Genomic DNA, 20,052 nt, shown 5'->3' on the forward strand with positions numbered 1-20,052 from the left:
TGAAAAATTGCTGACTTTACAAATGCAAAAATGCATAAGTACATGCCTATCTACACCAGCAAAACAAAACACTCTGAACCTCCATGCTTTAACAGGCCACACCTTCTTACCCAGGGTTTCTGGGATGCCTTTCCAAGCCAGAGGGTTTTATAGCTCTGACAGGCAATTTCATTGCTCCATCCACACTTTTGAAAGGTGTAGTTACAATAAACCCTAAGTGGATTAAATTTATCTGATAATCAAACATTTAAAATATGACATTTTCCACTACTCATTTCTGTTCGCCAACATTTTCAGAACTGAAAAGATATATTTTTAAAAATGTACTGGGATAATGTTTTCACTGTCTCAAAAGGGAAAAGTGCTAAAAGTGTATTCCATGTATATTCTCGCTCTCCTCATCAGCATTTCAAATTCTTTTTACATGTTGGGTTCAGAGTCTAGAGTCTAACAGGTAAACAATCTGCTCAAGGCCAAAACAGAAAATAATATTTTAATCACCAAGGTCCTAATTCTTTAGATCTTTTAATATGACTTTGCTGATGTGTGTTAAGAAAATGTGCCTAAAATTAGCCTTCTAAAAATACACATCTGAATCAGTTACTATTAGAACTGACATTTCCATGAAGCAAAGTCTATGTAAGTGCACCTATGCATATACTCGAGGAAATTTACTTCCCAACGGACATCGTATCTCAAACCAGCTGAACAAGGTTTCCCAGTTTAACTACCTAAGTATTCCACCTATCCTAAAGAAAATATTCCATGAGCATTCTACAACTATCTGTATAAACAGCAACAAGTTAGATCTATGATCAACATAAGAATATCTAATAAATATTAAAACTATTAAACTATAGATTAAAATGCAGATCTCTCATAGAGTTGAGTGATGGCATTTTGGTACATTCACCATTATTGTACTTTATTTAATAAAGAAATATATTTGCCCTTGCCAAAATAGCAATTGCAAGTTTACAAATAAAACCACAGACCTCAAAGTCATGATGCTAAATCTTCAACTTATATTTAACAAAAGTAAATCAGTTTAAAAGTGGTCCATGGCACAATTAAAATAAAAAATATCAAAAGGTCACAGGATCTTAAAGAATAGGTTTATTGACAATAATTTCATAAATATTCTAAAGAAAATTTCAAAATTTCTAAACTTAAAATGTTTAAAATCTGCTCTCACTGGCAAAATATCCCTCAAGAAAATAAAGAAGAGGTCACTACAAATGAATGTCACATTTAAAATTTGCTTCATTTTAACATTTCTGCAAAATTTTTTTAAAAAAATTTACAATGTGTGATTTTTTTTTCCCCTCTTGGATAACAGTAAGTAAATCAATACTCAGTTTTTATTTCAACTATGAGACATAGTCACAAATATATCATCTAGCTGCTGTAAACCTGACAGTCAAGTCAGTCAGTAGTATCATATCCTACAGACATAAACGGAGCCAACTCATTTTGGTATTTTTAGTCATAGCAACTGAAGTAGGCAAAATGCAAAACTTGTGGTGGCCGCCCAAATCACCCCAGAGCATATGATACAGTGTCAGAAAATGTTTGCATCAGTTTTATAAGTTCATCTGTGTACTTCAGGTATCTGAAATTAAAAAAAGGGATTCTTATATATTTTGATAAAAATGTACTCAAATATTTCATAACATTAATATTTATTGCTTTATATGAATACTGTATTGAAAGCCCAAGCATTCAGTTTACACACAGAAATTATACAATTATATACCGCTTCACAAAGGCAGTGAACACATTACATTCTACAAAATCTACTTTACAGAAATTTAAAAATTCTAAATATCAAAAGGTACAGCTGAAGAAACAGGTATAAATTTGGCAGCCAGTAATTTAGACAGGGAAATTGCAGCTTGCATGACTTTAAATTATGTGAATTTGAAAATATTGAGTTTAGAATAACCATTGTGCTTTGTGTTGATCTGAAAAATATAACACTGGCTGTCGAAGAAGCATGTTCAAAAATATTTAATTCACTTCAAAATGTCATACAAATTACGGTGGTTTTTATGTACCCCTAAAGCTTCAGTCATTTAGCTCCGGTACATTACTAAAGTAATATATTAATTCTTCCAGTACAGTGGTGTTTCATACCATTGACATCTGTATACTCTAGAATAATTTAGAAAGAAATGTGTAGTATTCACACTGTTCAGAAAAGCAAGCAAAAGGTAAAGGAACCTGCCTGGTTCTTCTGAGATGGTCTCGTGTCAGCTTTATAAGCATTCATTCTATAAAATAGTAAGCTAATGTTTGAACACAATTTCCAAGATAAAGCACATTTTCTCATAAATAATGAAGTCTTTTTCTCAGGCACCTCAGAAGTATACAAAAGAATTTTAGTTTGAACAGATCTCTTGGAATGTGTTTAACCTGGTATTTCAACAGACTTAAGATTTCCAGGGTTTCACAAGGGCCAGATTTTATTTGAATTACTCAGAAGAGAAAGAAACTGTCTTCTGAAAGAGGTGAACTCAATCATTACCAATAGAAAAAGTATCCACTGTATTCATCTCTTATAGAAAAAGAAAAATATAACATTTCCCCCCTTAGAATAATATATATATATGTATATATGACTTAAAGTTCCATAGTACATAGTCAAACAATAAAATCTGGAAACCAACATGAAACCCTATAATTCACATGTTAAAATGTTGAAACTATGACCAAAATATGAAAACTGCTAGAGCTGTCAGAAAGAGACAAGACAAAAAGCTTTCTTGCATATGTATAAACTAAATGTGATAATCTCCAAAAGTTTTCAAAATTATAATTATCTTCCAGTTTAAAATTTTTAACTCTAAATTAAAAAAAAAAAAAAAAATCTATACACAAACCACTGATTTGACCAGACCAAAAAAAGTCAGCGGTAAGCAGGACCCAGAGGAGCTGATATTCACAGTTCTTACATGTACAACTCTTTCAGGATTTATCCCATAAAGTACTTTATTTTACAACCTGCTTCTCTTGTAAAACTAAAGGTCCACTTTATTACATAAAAGTTTTATACAGTGTAAAACCAGAACTGTATGTAAAATACTGCATCTAAATATTTCTAAATAGTTAGTCTTGTTCCATTGGTTCATCTGTGACTTCTGTGGCTTCCATGGATGATTCTGAGAGAATCTCTCCAGTTTTACTGGAATTGGATCCTATTAATTCTTCCGTTTCATGGCAATTGGAACTACTTACAGGGCCTGTATTTTCACTACCTTCAGAATGTAAACCTCTCTCAACTTCAGTCAGATCAGATTCCTCCATTTGATTATTTTCCTCAGAAGTCTCTTCATTCACAGTTAAGGCATCATCAGATTCTTTTTCTTGATTTTTTCTTTCTGGGATCATTTCTCTTGATGTCATAAAAGACTCTAAAAATAAGCAAATGTTGTTGTAGTTAAATTTGATTTTCAAAATACCTCCACAGTTAAGTTTCATGAATTCTGATACTCTACAGTTCAAATCATATCCCTGAAACTCAGCAGCAACTAGAGAACACATACAGGTGGGAGAAAAGCCCAACATCAGCATTATAAGGAGTTCCATTATGTTAAATTCTTTCACGCAAAAATGAAGTACAAGAATTTGGGGATCTCCTTACTCCACCCTTTTACAGATGGTCTCTAAATACCTTCTTCTTCCTCTTCATCCTCTTCTTCATCCTCTTCTGTACAGTGCTGCCTGGTACAACTACTTTCTTTGTCTTTATTCTGAGATGAAGATGGAGCTTCTGTTTCTTCTACCATAACTGACGAAATTTCACTGGAAGATGTTTGACTGGCCATCTCTCTGACGTCACTTTCTTTGTCAAACCTGAGTCTTTTTACCTCATGCCCCTCAGCTTCCACAGTATCTTCATCTGGATGTTTATTTTTTATAGGGCTCACTGAGGAACCTTCTGATTCAGATGTCGAAGAGTCACTGTAAATATTGTTTTAAAGTGTCATTAATAAGACTGTTTCTTCATCATCTACATTCTCATTTTTAAGGTCTAATAATGTTTAACTGTATTTCAGTGTCAAAGTTAAATTATAACATCTGGGCAAAGAAAAACACAAGAGAATAATTTCGAGGACACCTAAACTGTTTAATAAATATTTCCCACTAGCAACTTGTCAATAAGTTACATGACCTTTCTGTTCAATTCTCCAGTAAGTTAAATGTCCTCCTATAATAAAACTACAAGTCTTCCACAGGGACATACTCTTTTTTTTTTTTTCTTAAATAATTTATTGTGAAATATTTTTAAACTCACAGAAAAAGAACGATCATATCCCCCTAAAGCAGATCCCCTTAATTAGCAACTCACTGCATTTGCTACATCACCCTGTCTCCATCTCTGTTTATTCTTATCGTCATTAGTAATTTTCTGAACCATATGAGAGTAAGCTGTAGATAAGATGCTCATTATTCCTGAGTAAGTCAGAACATAGACACCTTTCTGCATCATCACCAATTTAAGAAATCAGTTCTGATAAGACCCTTTTGTCCAGGCAGGCCAATACTCTTTAATTCCTCTCACTCATTCAGTGTTCCTTCCCTTAATGTGATGTACAAAATTTGAGATGGGATATAAATAAAAAGGTTTCCTTTTATGATCTACAATGAGAAATGATTCACAAAATTTCAAGTCATTTATAAATCTTCTCTTTTCAAGTAACTTTCAAAAAGAAGAAAAAAATGTATCATGACCACTTTTGTAACACCCTATTATAAATAAAATCTCCCCAAATTAGCAGTTTAAGTCTTTTCTCTGCCCATCGTCAGCATGTGCTAATGCTGCAAAAAGCTGCAGCCCCTTTTAACTGCATTAAAACCTTTTCTACCCCTCAAAACAACAGTAAATTGTAAATAATAAATAATGAGGGCTGAAAAACTATCAATAAATGTTAACTCTTTTGGAAAACATGTTTTCTTTTAAATATAAATCACATACAAACCTGTGATTTTTGTCCTCATTTTGCTTTAAGTTTGACTCTTTGCTGTCTGTGCTCTCAGGTAAGCCATTTGTTGTCATGGGGACTGACAAAGAAACCTTTGGTCGATTAAGTGGCCTGGGTGTTCCAGGTCCATTTATATTAGACCTACGGTAAAATAAATGAACATCATTTTCCCATTTTTGTGAAAAGTCATCCCTCCCAAGGTTTGTTTATATGAACATATCACAGAAACATTTTCTTTAATTTTGACTTTCAGAACCATGGGTTACCAAATTAACTAATTCTGTTTGGTATATCCTAACCCGCCATAAAATTCCCAATTCTTAAAAAGTATATTGAATTTCCTACCCAAAATTAAGAAACTGCAACTCTTTGAATAATAAAAATCAATAATCTCACCTTTCAGTGTAACTTGGTGAATTTCCAGGAAACATAACACCATTCATTCGATTTAAACTATTGGAATTGTTCTTCCTACAAGAAAAAAACACTTTTATGGATAGTTTAATTCTTTAATTTTGATGAGAATCACGGGTCTAAAAGATCTTTTGTAAGATATCTCACTGTCACAGAACCAAATGAAAGACTTCTAAGAAAAATAACTATGGGATTATCTTACTATGTTATTTAACAATATACAGGTACATTCTTCAAGAGTTCTAAAACAAATTCACCGTTATTGGTCTATGAAATCAGATATTTTAACCATTAAACCAGTGTTTCTCAACAGGGGGCAACATCTTCCAACAATCCCCCTTCCCTCACTCCGCATCCCCAGGGGACATATAGCAACATCTAAAGAAACATCTTCCAACAATCCCCCTTCCCTCACTCCGCATCCCCAGGGGACATAGAGCAACGTCTAAAGAAATTTTTCATGGGAAGTGGTGGACACTACTGGCATTCAGTGGAAGCCATGGACAGTGCTAAATCTCCTGCAATCCCAGGACATCCACCCATAATAAAATACCAGTGGTGCCAAGGAATGTGCCCTAAACTGCTACCTTAATTTACTATGTAAATCTTAGCAACTGGAAATAATTTTCCATCATGAAGAGCGATGTCATCAAGTAGCTATTACAAACCTAAGAATTATGCCCTACAAATGACCTGTCTCGGAAGGGATACCAGGGTCCGACAGTACATAAATCCAACAGTGTTAAGACTGCAGTAAATCATGAATCTCTTTAATACAAACCTTTTCACTGGAAAAACATATAGGTAATGTTATTGGTAATATTCTACTTTGAGGACTGGATGGTAGTTTCATAAACATTTACAAATGTTATCATGCTTAATTACATATAAAATAAATGCAACCTATTTTTAAGACTAATACATTAGAAATGATTTAATAATTAGAATATACTAGAAAAAGAAAAATCTCTATACTTACTCTGAAGAAGGATAAACACAGCTAACAACCATCACATTCTGCAATAACAAAAACTGGTGATTAATATGAGGGAAAGTACCACAAAATGAAGTTTAATTATTTGTTTTTAATTTCTCAAAATCTCCCTGGTATTAAGTTTCCATTTTATTACATTTCTACCAATAAAAGAAATGGCTAAAAATAAAAATCTCTAATCAAGCAATGAAAACTGAAACAACAGCGAAAGACCAAACTCTAATATCCCACTAAACTATTTGATTTTTGCCAGCCTCATTTTTTTTTTTTTTTTGACTCTACTCTAGTTACTTTAGAGCCCTCACATTATGTATTACAGGTAATAGAACAGAACCACGGTCTCTTATTTGAGATAGAATCACACCAAGATATTTAGAGTTTGAAGTATTTAGGCCTACTATAACGAACTTCCTTTTAAAGCAGTACCCAATCAAAAGCTTGATGTATAGCATGATATACCTCAAGGAAAGAGACTCAAACCTTTTATATAATATAATCTTCCTGGTAACAATAACTTTATTAATAGTCAATATTCATTGAAAGTTTGCTGAGCCAAAGTAAGTGCTTTTACATTTAATCCTCCTCACAGCCTCATTATGATCCACACGATACAGATTAGGAAACTGAGACTTAGGTTATGTACCTGGTCCATGGTCACACAGCTATGATTACTGTGACTCGTTATCCAAAGATTGCCCAAGTGGAATTACTGAAAGTCTCTGAACTGAAAGTAAGTACTGAAGAACCATCTCAGTTTCCTGCCCTTCAGGAATCTTACTAAATTGAAGGTACAGAAGCTCAACAAAACACATTAATCCAGTAAGGCCCTAAGATCTATTATAAATCACTAGGTAATGATTTTGGATTCCTGCTCCAAGGGTAAAATAAACTGAACTTCAATTAGAACCTTAAAATAACACTAGACTATGTTTTAGGATCAATCACTAAAACCAATGGTTTTAACAAAACCACTGGTCCACAATCTTGGTTCCCATGGGGCTCCTTCATTCATTTTTCACTCCAGACAAGTCTATGTCTTGCTTTTCATTCTCTCAGACTGTTTCCTTTGTCCAGAATGCCCTGCCCCTTTAACATCCCCTCACCCACTAAAAACCTAATGCTTCTCTCATTCTTAAACATGATATATATTCTTCTCAGTATCTAACTTAAATGCTTTGTATTAGCGATTTTACAAGTTGTGCACCTCTGAACTCCAGAACTAAAGAAATGAATTCTGTGGGTAAACACGTTTGCAAAACCCTCTATTATTAAAATATCAATTATAGAACTTCTTGGAGCTATTAATATGTTAAGATACACTAAGAATTTCCACGAGACAATAATAAACTGCTTTTCCCAAGCTTAACTGACCTCAAGCATTCCTCCGCCTCCCTCCTATTAAATCTTTCTCTGAAACTTAGGACATAATTTGGAAAACAAATTGGGAAAAACTTCAGGTAGGCTGAGAAACCTATTTCAAGAAAAGGTGCCTGAAACAGAGCCTACTCAAAGTTCTTTTCTGAAATCTATTATGCTACAGTTTAATATAATTCCAATAATAAAATATATACCTTTTCTACTCCTCTGAGAAATTTGTCTGTTCCTGTATAGTTTCTCCTTGGATCTGTGAGCAATTCACATAGTCGCTGAATAGTAAAAGGTATACTGCAAAAGAATATAATTTTATAGTTTGAGGTCATTAATTATCAAGAAAATTAGGAACATTATTACTCCTGCTATTTCAAGCTTTATCTAGTCACCCCTGTGTTAAGCTACAAAAGAAAATGCTACAAATAAATGGATGAGTCACTTAAAAATAGGCAAGGCAATAAGCACACCTGTCCTCTTATTTAAAAAGAAAACAATGTTCCCTCCCTTGCCTTAAAAAGCAATAAAAAAGAACATTCAAAATTAACAGAAAGCTTCAAAACTGAGAAAAAATTTTAACATTCTTAATTCTGACAATTCAATTTTAAGTTTACAAGAGAGGCAACACAAATAATAATCAAGTAAGAGTTTATTTAAATACAGAAACTTTCTCAAGTATTCTTTTGCACACAAAGATTTTTTTAGTGTTCAAATAAAACTACAAATGTTTTGTTATCAGACAGAATAAGACAAGTGATTCCAATGAAAAAGTTTTATAAATATAGTTATGCTCCATAATTAAAATTTTATGTACAACCTACATGTTTCATCAAACTTAAAATACATACAAATACACTCAATATTTTGGTAGGTAACTTATTGTTTACCAAATACTTCAACCACAATCAAATTTTCACTTGATCACAGAAAATACAAAACTGAAACATAAATTGGACCTAAAATCATGTTATAAACAGCAGTGTTTATCTCACACACTATTAGCATTCCTGAGAGTTACAATATGAACAGCAAACATGTGAGCAGAGAGATGACAAGTGCAGCTAAAAAGTGTAAACGTAAACTTTAGACTTCAGTTATTTGCCACACAAATCTATTTATTCTCCTTATAAAGACAATTACAAAGCCTCAAATTAACAGAGTTATTATTCACAAAGTTATTTCTAAACGTTTACAGGCAGATCGACACAAAATTCTCTCCCCCCCACAAAGTAAGGCCACTAGTGATTAATAATGCAGGACTCAAAAACCCAGTCTAACTTCAAATTCCATGTTCTCCCTTCCACTACACCGCACATACGTAAAATCGTAAATGTTTATTTTCTAGTTGGACAAACGATGTTTAGTTCTCGTATTCTTACCACCAACACTATTCTTATGTTCTTTTAAAAATTCAATATACGACCTATGACAAATTTTGAAAAGGTATAAATATTATTCATATGAAAACAAATATTTTAGTTATGCGACAGACCAAGTATCAATCATCTCTCAAGTCGTATATCAAAGCCTAAAAGTCAGAAAACTATCATTCTGCCAAAAGATTGAGCACTAAGAGGCGAAACATGTGTCTCATTATCACAAATATTCAGAAGCAACCAGAAATACAGAACAACTTCTGATATTAATCAAGACTGCTATAGGAAAGTTCTTTGGTTTCTGAGAAAGAGTAATGTTTTTTTCTTCTTAAAATTCATAGTAAAGTACACTGTCAAAACTAATTATCTTTGTTTTTCCAAACTGTCTTTTTTCATATTTGACTGAAAGCTTCTTAATGGCAGGATATCTTCACATACAAGATAGTCAATATATAATTTATTTATATACAAATATATCTGAAATGCAGTACCATCATGGATTTCAAAATATTACTGGTATACCTGTACCTTAGCCCCTCTTTGAGTTCACTACCTTCCAAATCCTAAACACACACACACTTCCAAATGCTATTCCCTCATTAATGACCTCAGAGTGATACTAAAATTAAAAAGGAGTTTTTACACATTTTCCAAAAATTAGCAAAATAGCACCCAGTGTTAAGAACATTCGAATACTATTTAACCAGCAAATACTTAAACAGACATTGTCTAGTTAGGTCTATTCCTCCAACTAAATTTCTTTCACACACTGATACTAGTACTTTCTCTTAAAATTAACTTTAAAAGATGCGTATCTTCCAACTCCCTGCTTAACAATGTTTTTACACTAAATGTTTTGGCTAATTTTCTCTAGGAAGGCAGGTAAAATGTTAGTCAATTATTAACACTGTATGCGTGGGTGAATATTAATACTGCTTTATGAGGAAAAATGTATTATGTTTGCATAACCATGTCAGCCTATGACAAAATGAGTTTATTCTTAGACACTTTCAGAAGCTTTTAAAGTCATTTTACCAAATGTCCAATAGATGGCACTAAAATGTTATACAACTCTCCCTCAACTGAACAGGCTTAAAACACAAACATTACTTGCAAATCAAAGTATCCACTGGAAACAATATTATAATTCTGACAACTGCATTGAAGATCTCTTCATAAAGTTTGTACTTTTTAACCTTTTAAGTAAACATGAGAGCCTACTATGAAGCAGAAATATTCATATTTACTCAATAGCAGACCCGACAGACACATAATGTAAACAATTACAATTAAAAACAACCCAATTACAACAAGAAATGCTAATACAATTGTGTATACAGTGCTACGGAGACAGAATAAACTGTATGCCAGGGAATCGAGGATAAATGTGGGAACACTTAATTTAAGGTGGGTCTTTAAAAGGAGGTATAAGAATAAACCATATAAATCCCAAATGAACGCCTGGTACAACTATATGAAAGTTCTGCTTTCTGTTACTCTTCATTACACATAAGCACACAAGATATTTTATTCTAACTCTGGAGAATATTAACGCGTTACCCAATAAATATCACTAGCTAAATTAAGACACATGCTAAGAAGAAAAAAAAAAGCAAAAATGCATGCTGCTAACTCTCAATGAAAAGCATGAACCAGAATCCCGAAAACGGGAGAACGGGGGAGGATGTTCATTAGCAAAGATGTATTGTAATTTAGTAGAAAAATATTTTGGGTTATTTAAAATAAAATGCAGTCAGTTTACTCTGCAAGATGTCACCAATATATTACCTTATTTACCCACATCATAAGATGAAAACTAAGATTATATAAGGAACTGAAAGAAAAAAACTTTTAAAAAGGATATGACTAGCTTGCATTTTATTAAGCAAACCAAAAAAACCTATGTCTACAATGTCTAATAAAACTTAAAAAAAAACATTAAGTATTTCAAATTGTATTACTCAGAAATGGTACAGAACGCTATCAACCAGTCCACTTTTAATGCACAAATTACGTATAAGGCAGTGTGGCTTAAAAAAAGAATACTGGCTAGCCCACTGTGACACCTTGCCCGAGTCGAATTTACCTCTTTAAAGCCTTCATGTCCTTTTCTGGAAAAGAGAGATTCTGAAAGTGCACTTCTCGTGTGATTATCATGAGCACTGAATACGACATCATGCATATAAATCACTTAAGGCCTGAAATATTTTAAAGTGTTCAATAAATCTTAGTTCCTATCATCATCCTGATCCCATCTGACCTTTAATGTAGATTGTGAGAAGGCACAAACCCTCCAAAGACCAACTACAGTGAAACAAAGCAAAAAATGTTTTTAAAAATATTCTTTTTAGGACTTCCCTGGTGGCGCAGTGGTTAAGAATCTGCCTGCCAATGCAGGGGACACGGGTTCAAGCTCTGGTCCGGGAAGATCCCACATGCCGCAGAGCAACTAAGCCCGTGCGCCACAACTACTGAGCCCGCACTCTAGAGTCCGCAAGCCACAACTACTGAGCCCTCGCGCCACAACTACTGAAGCCCGCACGCCTAGAGCCCATGCTCTGCAACAAGAGAAGCCACCTCAATGAGAAGCTCGCACACCACAATGAAGAGTAGCCCCCGCTCACCACAACTAGAGAAAGCCCGCATGCAGCAACAAAGACCCAATGCAGCCAAAATTAAATAATTTTTTTTAAATTATTCTTAATTCCAAAGAAAGTAGCTAACCCTGATGAAATAGGATCACACATTTTACATTACTTATATACCTGAATTTGACTGCAATCTGTCCCCATCTACTGACTTAAAAAAAAAAAAAGACCAAGTCTTGTATATCTAAAACCTATGGGGATTCAAATACCAAGAAAGCTGCTGAACATCAGAGAAAGACATCTAAGCACAAATTAGAAATTTTAAACACTAACACTAAGCCCTAAACATAGAATTTTCTACCCTGTATTTTAACTTGAGAAAGACTCTAAGTAACTAAAATTTATGTTTTGTTTTTAATTTATCTTAGTCTGTTTAAAGGTTTAATCATCAAGATGTGCCAATATTCTGGATATATACCAAGGTATTAAGAAGGCATCCAGAAAAAAAGAAATGCACATTTCATTCAGAGTCTAAGATTTTAAAAATCAGATAACCTATATCTTGCCTTTATGTTATTATATAAGCAACGTTCCTCATAAAAAAAGATAAAGGAGTATAAAACACAGAGGCCATTAAAGTAAAAGGCTAAAGAGATAACCACAAAACCAGATATCCTGTTTAAAAACTGCTAAAACAACCAATCACTTTTTTTATGCATAAAGATGTGATTTTTACCACATCTTTATTTTCTATTAATGACCACATTTATACTGTGTCTTAGTTAACAGAATTACTCGTTTGACCTGAACTATTTAAGTAGAAATTAACTTATATATCTCTTAGATATCAAAGGTTAAATGGGTTAAGTTTTGTTTACTCTTAAGTCCTACAGAAGTCAGAAATCACCACTGGAATCTTGTGATATTATCTGACCTAAAACAATATGCTCTTTCTGGATCAGGCTTTATTTAACATCTGTATCAACATACACAACATAAATATTCATACGCATATATTTTACAACTCAAATCAAATGTTAGTAATTGAGATTTATTGAAAACAGCACTGTAAAATGGCAAGTATAGAAAATTAAGAAAATGAAGAATTAGCCTCTTACAATAATGGTAAATAACCGTAAACTAGTATCTATACCATTCCCCATTCCAAAACAAATCTATAGCAATTGTCAACACTTTTAATCAAGTTAACCATCTTCTACAGTGCCTGAATTACTTTACTTGCCTCAAATAAAAATGTTAAGAAAAATTAATTAGGTTTCTGCTATTTCCTCTCTTTTTTTTAATACAGCAGGTTTATTTCCTCTCTTTCAATTATAAAATTTTATTATAGAGCGCATCACATCAAACCTTATTACCACCAGACAAGGCAAGGCAGGAAGGAGAATAAGGAGGGAAGGGTACTAAATAATTCTGATTCTCAACTAGTTATGCTAAAAAAGGGAGTAAAGAAAAAGAAATAAACAAATCAGCTGAAGGATTCAATATGCTCAACAAATACTGGCACAAATAACTAATAAAAAAATGCAATAACTCTATTTTTCTCAACAGAGGAGCAGAAATACCAGCAAGCAATAAAATAGGTAAAAGGAGTAAAGGAACAAAGTAACAAAAGGCTGGAACCCATTCCATCCCTGAATAATCTGAGCTAACTGTAAAGCAAACAATACAAAATCAAAAAAGGAGTAAATGTTTTATATCTACAATCCAGATTTTATAGTATTCAAAACCTTGTATATGAACCTTTAAAAAAAAAAAAGTATGAAGAGGCAAAGTCTCAGGTGCAGAAACTTACAAGATATCTGCACTTGTGCACACATGCATATAAAACAATCACGTGAAAGTTTCCAGGACTAAGCAAAATCTAGTTAATTATGTACATTAAAATAACTTTAGAAGACGCACACGTAGAGAATGGACTTGAGGACATGGGGAGGGGGAAGGATAAGCTGGGACGAAGTGAGACAGTGGCATGGACTTATATATACCACCAAATGTAAAACAGATAGCTAGTGGGAAGCAGCCACATAGCACAGGGAGATCAGCTCAGTGCTTTCTGACCACCTAGAGGGGTGGGATAGGGAGGGTGGGAGGGAGACGAAAGAGGGAGGAGATATGGGGATATATGTGTATGTATAGCTGATTCACTTTGTTATAAAGCAGAAACTAACGCACCATTGTAAAGCAATTGTACTCCAATAAAGATGTTAAAAAAAATTTTTTTAATAACTTTAGAGAAGAAATTCTATAGTCAGACTATAATCATGCCAAAAGATATGCACTGGACGCCTTAGAGATGATGTAACAAAGATTTTTAGGTATCAAGTAGTTGTGCAGTGTGCCTAGAACCCCTCATAAATACACAGCCATGCCGTTTTAGGCAACTACCCACAATAAGTGAAACTTACTGCTTATTTTAGAGAGGGCTTAGGTCTAACAGACTGTCAAAGGTGGAGGAAGACTTAAGTAATTAATTTATATTCATTATTCTTCCATTTCAATAATTAGGATTTAAAATAATCTTTTTAAAACTACTAGGAATGTAAGTTATTCTCTCTACCTCTCGAAATCTCTCTCTGTGTACCATTATAGGAATGAACTACTAGCTACAAGCAATTTCTAAATTATATTCATGGCGTCTAAGACAGGAAGAGGATTTTCATAAATGGCCTCAGTTTGAGTAAGCCTACATATACTCTTGTTCATTATAAACCCACATAGAGGGCATAAAACGGCAACTGTCTTTTAACCGACCATTCATTGAAGTTTCTAATTTCGTTAATTTTTAATTTTTGGTGTTTCTCACCTAAGAAACTGTAACTTCAGTTCTGGAGAGTAGCTATAATCCATCTTCCCCTATAAAATTTTAAAGTTCAAAAGTAATTTTAAAAGGACAAGAAAATATGACTAAAAATTTTTTTTAAAGAACTTTAAGCATTCAACTATGTAATTCTATCTACCCTGCCCCATTAAACAAAATACAGATATAGAAACATGCTTTTATTCCTTTCACTCACTCATTCAACACCTGTTTGTTTGAAAACCTACTATGTTCAGGCATTCACTGTGCTAGGCCTTATATGGAAAAGATAGTCCCCCCTGGTGTCCAGAATCTGACAGTTCAGGAAGTCAAGCAAACAAGTGAATGGACAATTTCCGCTTTAAAGAGGGAATATTTATATACTGACAATACTAATTTTAGAAAACAGATAATCTTTTCATGCCAATATATGTATTTTAAGATATACACACCATGCGGCACATGGGATCTTAGTTCCCTGACCAGGGATCAAACCTGTGCCCCCTGCAGTGGGAGCATGGAGTCTTAACCACTGGACCACCAAGGAAGTCCCCATGCCAAAATATTTTGAAGCATTTAACACAGAGCTTTCACTAATTAAAAGCAAAAAACAAGAACAACAAAATGAAGTTACCAATAAGAAAATCACCAAAAGATTTAAAAAAACAAAAAAAAAACAGATATGAAACCACAATTCATAAAAGAGTCATTAAGGACATGGATGTTCAATTTCACCTGCAATCAGAGAGACACAAATTCACGTACATACCCACAAAAATACTGAAGAAATAAACTACGTGCATTTATATAAACATAGAAGCATAAATGAAAATATTTTGAGGTCAATTTGGCAATATTAATAAAAATTTTAAGTGTGCATACACCATGACCTAGCAACTCCTTTTCTACAAATTAAAAACAAAGCAACACCAAATCTATACATATATTCAACATATGACATTCATCAACACAAAAACGTATTTACAAGGAGGCTCACTACAAGCACTACTTGTAACAGCCAAAAAATAAATGCCCATCACCAGTGGGAACAGAGAAAATGAACTATATACATATAATCTGTTCACATAACAGAAAATAATGCTGCTATTTCAAACAGACAAACAGAAGACACAGCTGTAAATGTACTGATATAAAGAAGATTTCAAAGCTCTTCTAAAAGTAAAATACAACTAGCATATAACATGTTCCTATTTTCTTTATATATTCCTAGGACAACTGGGGATCTTTTTAAAACTATGAACATACTTACGTTTTTTATAATTTAAAAGATGATCTATTACAAACAGCAGAAGAGGTATATTGGCAAGGACATACTCTCAAACTAGCTAAAAAAGAACAAAATGCTACTTCTACCCACCACTCTTAGCAAAAATTTTTTTAAAAGCAACAGCTTATCTATGTCTATTCAAACACAAAAGTAAATTTGAAAAATATTACAGACATGCTTTTATGTACCATGTACCAATATATTATGATACAGGCAAAAATGGCTGAAATGAAAAATATTAATGTATCACTGATTAACACTTGGACTCTGAACTTCCCTGGTGGTCCAGTGGTTAAGACTCCACACTTCCACTGCAGGGGGCACAGGTTCAATCCCTAGTCAGGGAAGTTCCACATATCACATGGTGTGGCCAAAAAGTAAAATTAAAAAAAAAAGACTTGGATTCTGCCTGATTAAGAAAAATAATTCGGGGCTTCCTGGTGGCGCAGTGGTTGAGAGTCTGCCTGCCGATGCAGGGGACACGGGTTCGAGCCCTGGTCTGGGAAGATCCCACATGCCGCGGAGCGGCTGGGCCCGTGAGCCACAACTACTGAGCCTGTGCATCTGGAGCCTGTGCTCCACAACAAGAGAGGCCGCGATAGTGAGAGGCCCGCGCACCGCGATGAGAAGTAGCCCCCGCTTGCCGCAACTAGAGAAAGCCCTCGCACAGAAACGAAGACCCAACACAGCCAAAAAGAAAAAAAAATTAAAAAATCAGGTACTTATAAAAAAAAAAAAAATTGTTTAGAAAAAATTTTAAAAAAAAGAAAAATAATTTGTAAACTGCCTTTCTGAAAAATCAGAGAAAAAAGCATAAATTCAAAGTATTTATGGTTCAAAGATGAAAAATATTTTAAAAGTAATTATGTTTATGTATGCTGAGGCATTTAATGACTGTTCAAGTCATTTTCAGAGGTAGGTCGACTACCTATTTAGCAAATTAAAACATTATACGAATATTTAGATTAATTTAATACCTACATATCTGTGTTTCATCCAATTTAATTTGAAAGAATTGAAAATGGTATTACTAAATTCAGAATCACAAGTAGCTTCACACCTACAAAGCAGTGGTATAATTTAACCTGTTTCACCATAACTCGTAATTTTAAATGAGAGCCATAACTTATTGAAGTAAAAGATGAGTTACCATAATGTCTAAGTACTATCTGTCTAACTACCTCTGCACTATTTATAAACATCCCCAAGAAATATTCTTAACCATATTCAATTCAATAGTACATCTTACGTATGCTTCTAATACATAGCATGTCTTCATCTTGGCATGTGCTTTAAAAAAAAAAAATTAGTATTGATAAGTAAACATATGCATACAGTTAAAATAATTTTCAACAGTACAATAGGGTACACAGTGAAAATAAAGTCTCCCTCCAATCCCAAACCCCCAAGAGCAGCTCAATGATAAAGCTTTAATTTCTCCCAAAAGAAAAGTATTATAGGAACATACTTAAAACCAAAGCTTAAGAATTTGATATTTTAAGCCAAACTGTTAAGCAGGAGAACATGACATGTAATATAGGGTTAGGTGAATTACACTATCTTGTTGCAAATCCCATGTGATTAAGTAACTGAAGAAAAAAATGAGACCATTTATGCTACCTAAAAATACTCACAAATGAAATGTGATCAAATAAAAACTGCCCCTAAATATGAATTCATGGTAAACATACCCACAAATTCATTAAATTAGGTATTGTCACTCCACACTCCAAATTGTTAATGCCAATTTAAATACTGAACAATTCGTGCTTCCCTGGTGGCGCAGTGGCTGAGAATCCACCTGCCAGTGCGGGGGACACGGGTTCGATCCCTGGTCCGGGAGGATCCCGCATGCCACGGAGCAGCTGAGCCCGTGCGCAACAACTGAGCCTGCGCTCTGGAGCCTGCAAGCCACAGCTGCTGGGCCTGCGTGCCTGGAGCCTGTGCTCCGCGGCAGGAGAGGCCACCACGGTGCGCCCCCCGCCACGCTCCACGGCAGGCAGGTGGCCCCTGCTCGCTGCAGCTGGATTTGGGGGGGTGCCGCGCATAGCGGCAGGGACCCAACGCAGCCAAAAATAAAAATTAATTAATTAAATACTGAACAATTCAACTTAACAAATACTTCTTCCCTTCAATAAAGGGAACCCTAAAAATATAAAGTCGTGAAAAGAAAGTTTTTAAAATAACACAGAGTACGACACACAATTTAAAAGGTCAGCTTCATTTTAGTGGAGAGTAACTTTTCAGTACAATGTTTTACCAAGGGCTAAAAATGGTTACTTACTGGAGGGAAAAGAGGGACTCTAAAAAAATGTTTTAAAATAAAAAGTCACTAAGTAGAATCTTTTCATAAATTGTTACTTTTCATTTTAAAAGAAATGTTACTTATTTCAGTGATAGAAAGGTTCTAGACAAAGTATAAAGATTTATAATATCAAATATAAAACAGAAAGAAAAAATTTTAAAATATTTGATTAATGTTCCCACTGTCATACACATTTAAAGTCTAAATGCCACTGACCCACATAAAAGTGGTTCAAGTTTTTTTTTTTTAAAAAGCTGTCAATATTTTAAATACTTGTAAGCTGGAAATCAATAACTACTATATAGATCACAGGACATAGAACTTGTTCTAATGGATAATCAGTTATCAAACAACCACACATCAAAACTTAGAGAAAAATCTAATGTTCTCCTAAAAATTAAACCTTTAAAGTAGAATTAAATGCATACCCATTAAATCCAGTGACAATTTTCAGTATCCTTTCCTTCATTTCATCAAAGGGAATATATTCGACATTAGGGTTGGGAGGACCTCTTGGTTCAGGAGCTGAAGTTCTGAAATCATCCATCACTTTCTCCAGTTTGAAAATAAAATAGCCTTTAAACTGGGACCACTGAATCCTATAAGCAAAAAATTAAAAAAATATATAATACCACGTAGGGTCACAATTCTTGAACAAAAAGCACAAATACAGAATTTACCGTGACACTAATGCTAACAAAATTAAGATCTGGAAAAGTAGTCGTGAAAATGTCTTCGTTCAGTAGCCTGCACCACGCCTGATCAATCTGACTCACAAGGTCCAAGTTCGTTCCATCCAATTCTCCCAAACTCCTGACCCAAACAAAACCTAAATCAGATTAAAATCTTTAAAATTAACTACTTCTGGCTGAAAGCTTATTGTCTAAGTCCCCCTCTCCACATTTTTAAAACATTATCTTGTTCTGACTCTATCTATCCCTCATAACAAACCTAACCCAGGAGGCGTTACTGTCCCCATTTAAAAGAGGCTATTGGAAATTGGCCCAACCTTACATTTATAATTTTAAGTGGACAAATGAGAATGACTCCATATACTAAGCTCTTAACATCCAAGGTATAGTGCTTATATAGACTAGTAAATGTTTCTTGTTTTTTATCTCTTAAATAGCAAAATAAACTTAAATTTCTCCTTTTTCTTTTGCTTTTAACTAAAATTTTTAGTATTTTGTCATTTAAAAGGTATATATCATAGGTTCTATCCAAGATGTAGCCTGCAAAGTAAAAAAATACATAATATCCTTGTGTAATTTTCACATCTGTTCATGAACTTTTAATATAAGCATCTTTTTACCCCCCCTCTCTCACATTTTACCACTAATATAAGGATATTTTGTGACACCTGCCCTAACAGCCTAAAGTCTAGGAGATGCAAGAGTCAGGAAGGCCAACCATTCCTCCAAACACTATAACCATTACTGGCAGCAGACAGATCTCTTACACGGGAGATGACTTAAGCAAGATAAGACTGCTAGTCTGCAATCACTCTTCCATCCCATCCAGCAACCCTACAAATAAGGCAGCAGTTCTCAAAGTGAGGCCCAAGAGGTCAAAGCTATTTTCATAAGAATAGAGTTGACTTTTTCAATGACAGTAGGTGCAAAAGCAGCAGTGGGTAAAATGGACAACACTTCAGCACAAATCAAGGATGCAGTACCCAACCATACTAGAAGTAGTCGTTACCTTCTTTATCAACAGAGACTCACAGTTTAAAACAAAACAAAAAAACCTGTTTCACTGGAAAGTTTAATAAAACAAATTTACTAACTTAATTAAATCTGAACCTTTGAAAACACACACATCTTTTTAATATCCCGTGTAACAAGATAAGAAGTATACATAAAGGACATCTGTTGCATAACAAAACATTATGGACATCTCAAGTCACAAAAAGTTAA

The 20,052-nt window shown here is 33.9% G+C and overlaps 1 protein-coding gene across 4 annotated transcripts in view; it reads right to left on the reverse strand.

The window, feature by feature from the left end:
* Positions 1-1,665: 1,665 nt before the first annotated feature.
* Positions 1,666-20,052, reverse strand: part of PPP4R2 (protein phosphatase 4 regulatory subunit 2) — a 155,290-nt gene continuing 136,903 nt past the window's right edge. For all 4 annotated transcript variants that reach the window (XM_057554046.1, XM_057554047.1, XM_057554048.1 and 1 more), the window contains 7 exons: positions 18,565-18,735; positions 7,965-8,058; positions 6,379-6,416; positions 5,382-5,456; positions 4,983-5,126; positions 3,674-3,963; positions 1,666-3,413 (listed from right to left, as the gene is read on the reverse strand). In XM_057554046.1, coding sequence (XP_057410029.1) covers positions 3,109-3,413; positions 3,674-3,963; positions 4,983-5,126; positions 5,382-5,456; positions 6,379-6,416; positions 7,965-8,058; positions 18,565-18,735 — 1,117 coding nt within the window. In that variant the 3' untranslated portion in view covers positions 1,666-3,108. The remainder of the gene's footprint in view (positions 3,414-3,673; positions 3,964-4,982; positions 5,127-5,381; positions 5,457-6,378; positions 6,417-7,964; positions 8,059-18,564; positions 18,736-20,052) is intronic.

Source organism: Balaenoptera acutorostrata, chromosome 10, assembly GCF_949987535.1.
Source record: "Balaenoptera acutorostrata chromosome 10, mBalAcu1.1, whole genome shotgun sequence".
Taxonomy (NCBI): domain Eukaryota; kingdom Metazoa; phylum Chordata; class Mammalia; order Artiodactyla; family Balaenopteridae; genus Balaenoptera; species Balaenoptera acutorostrata.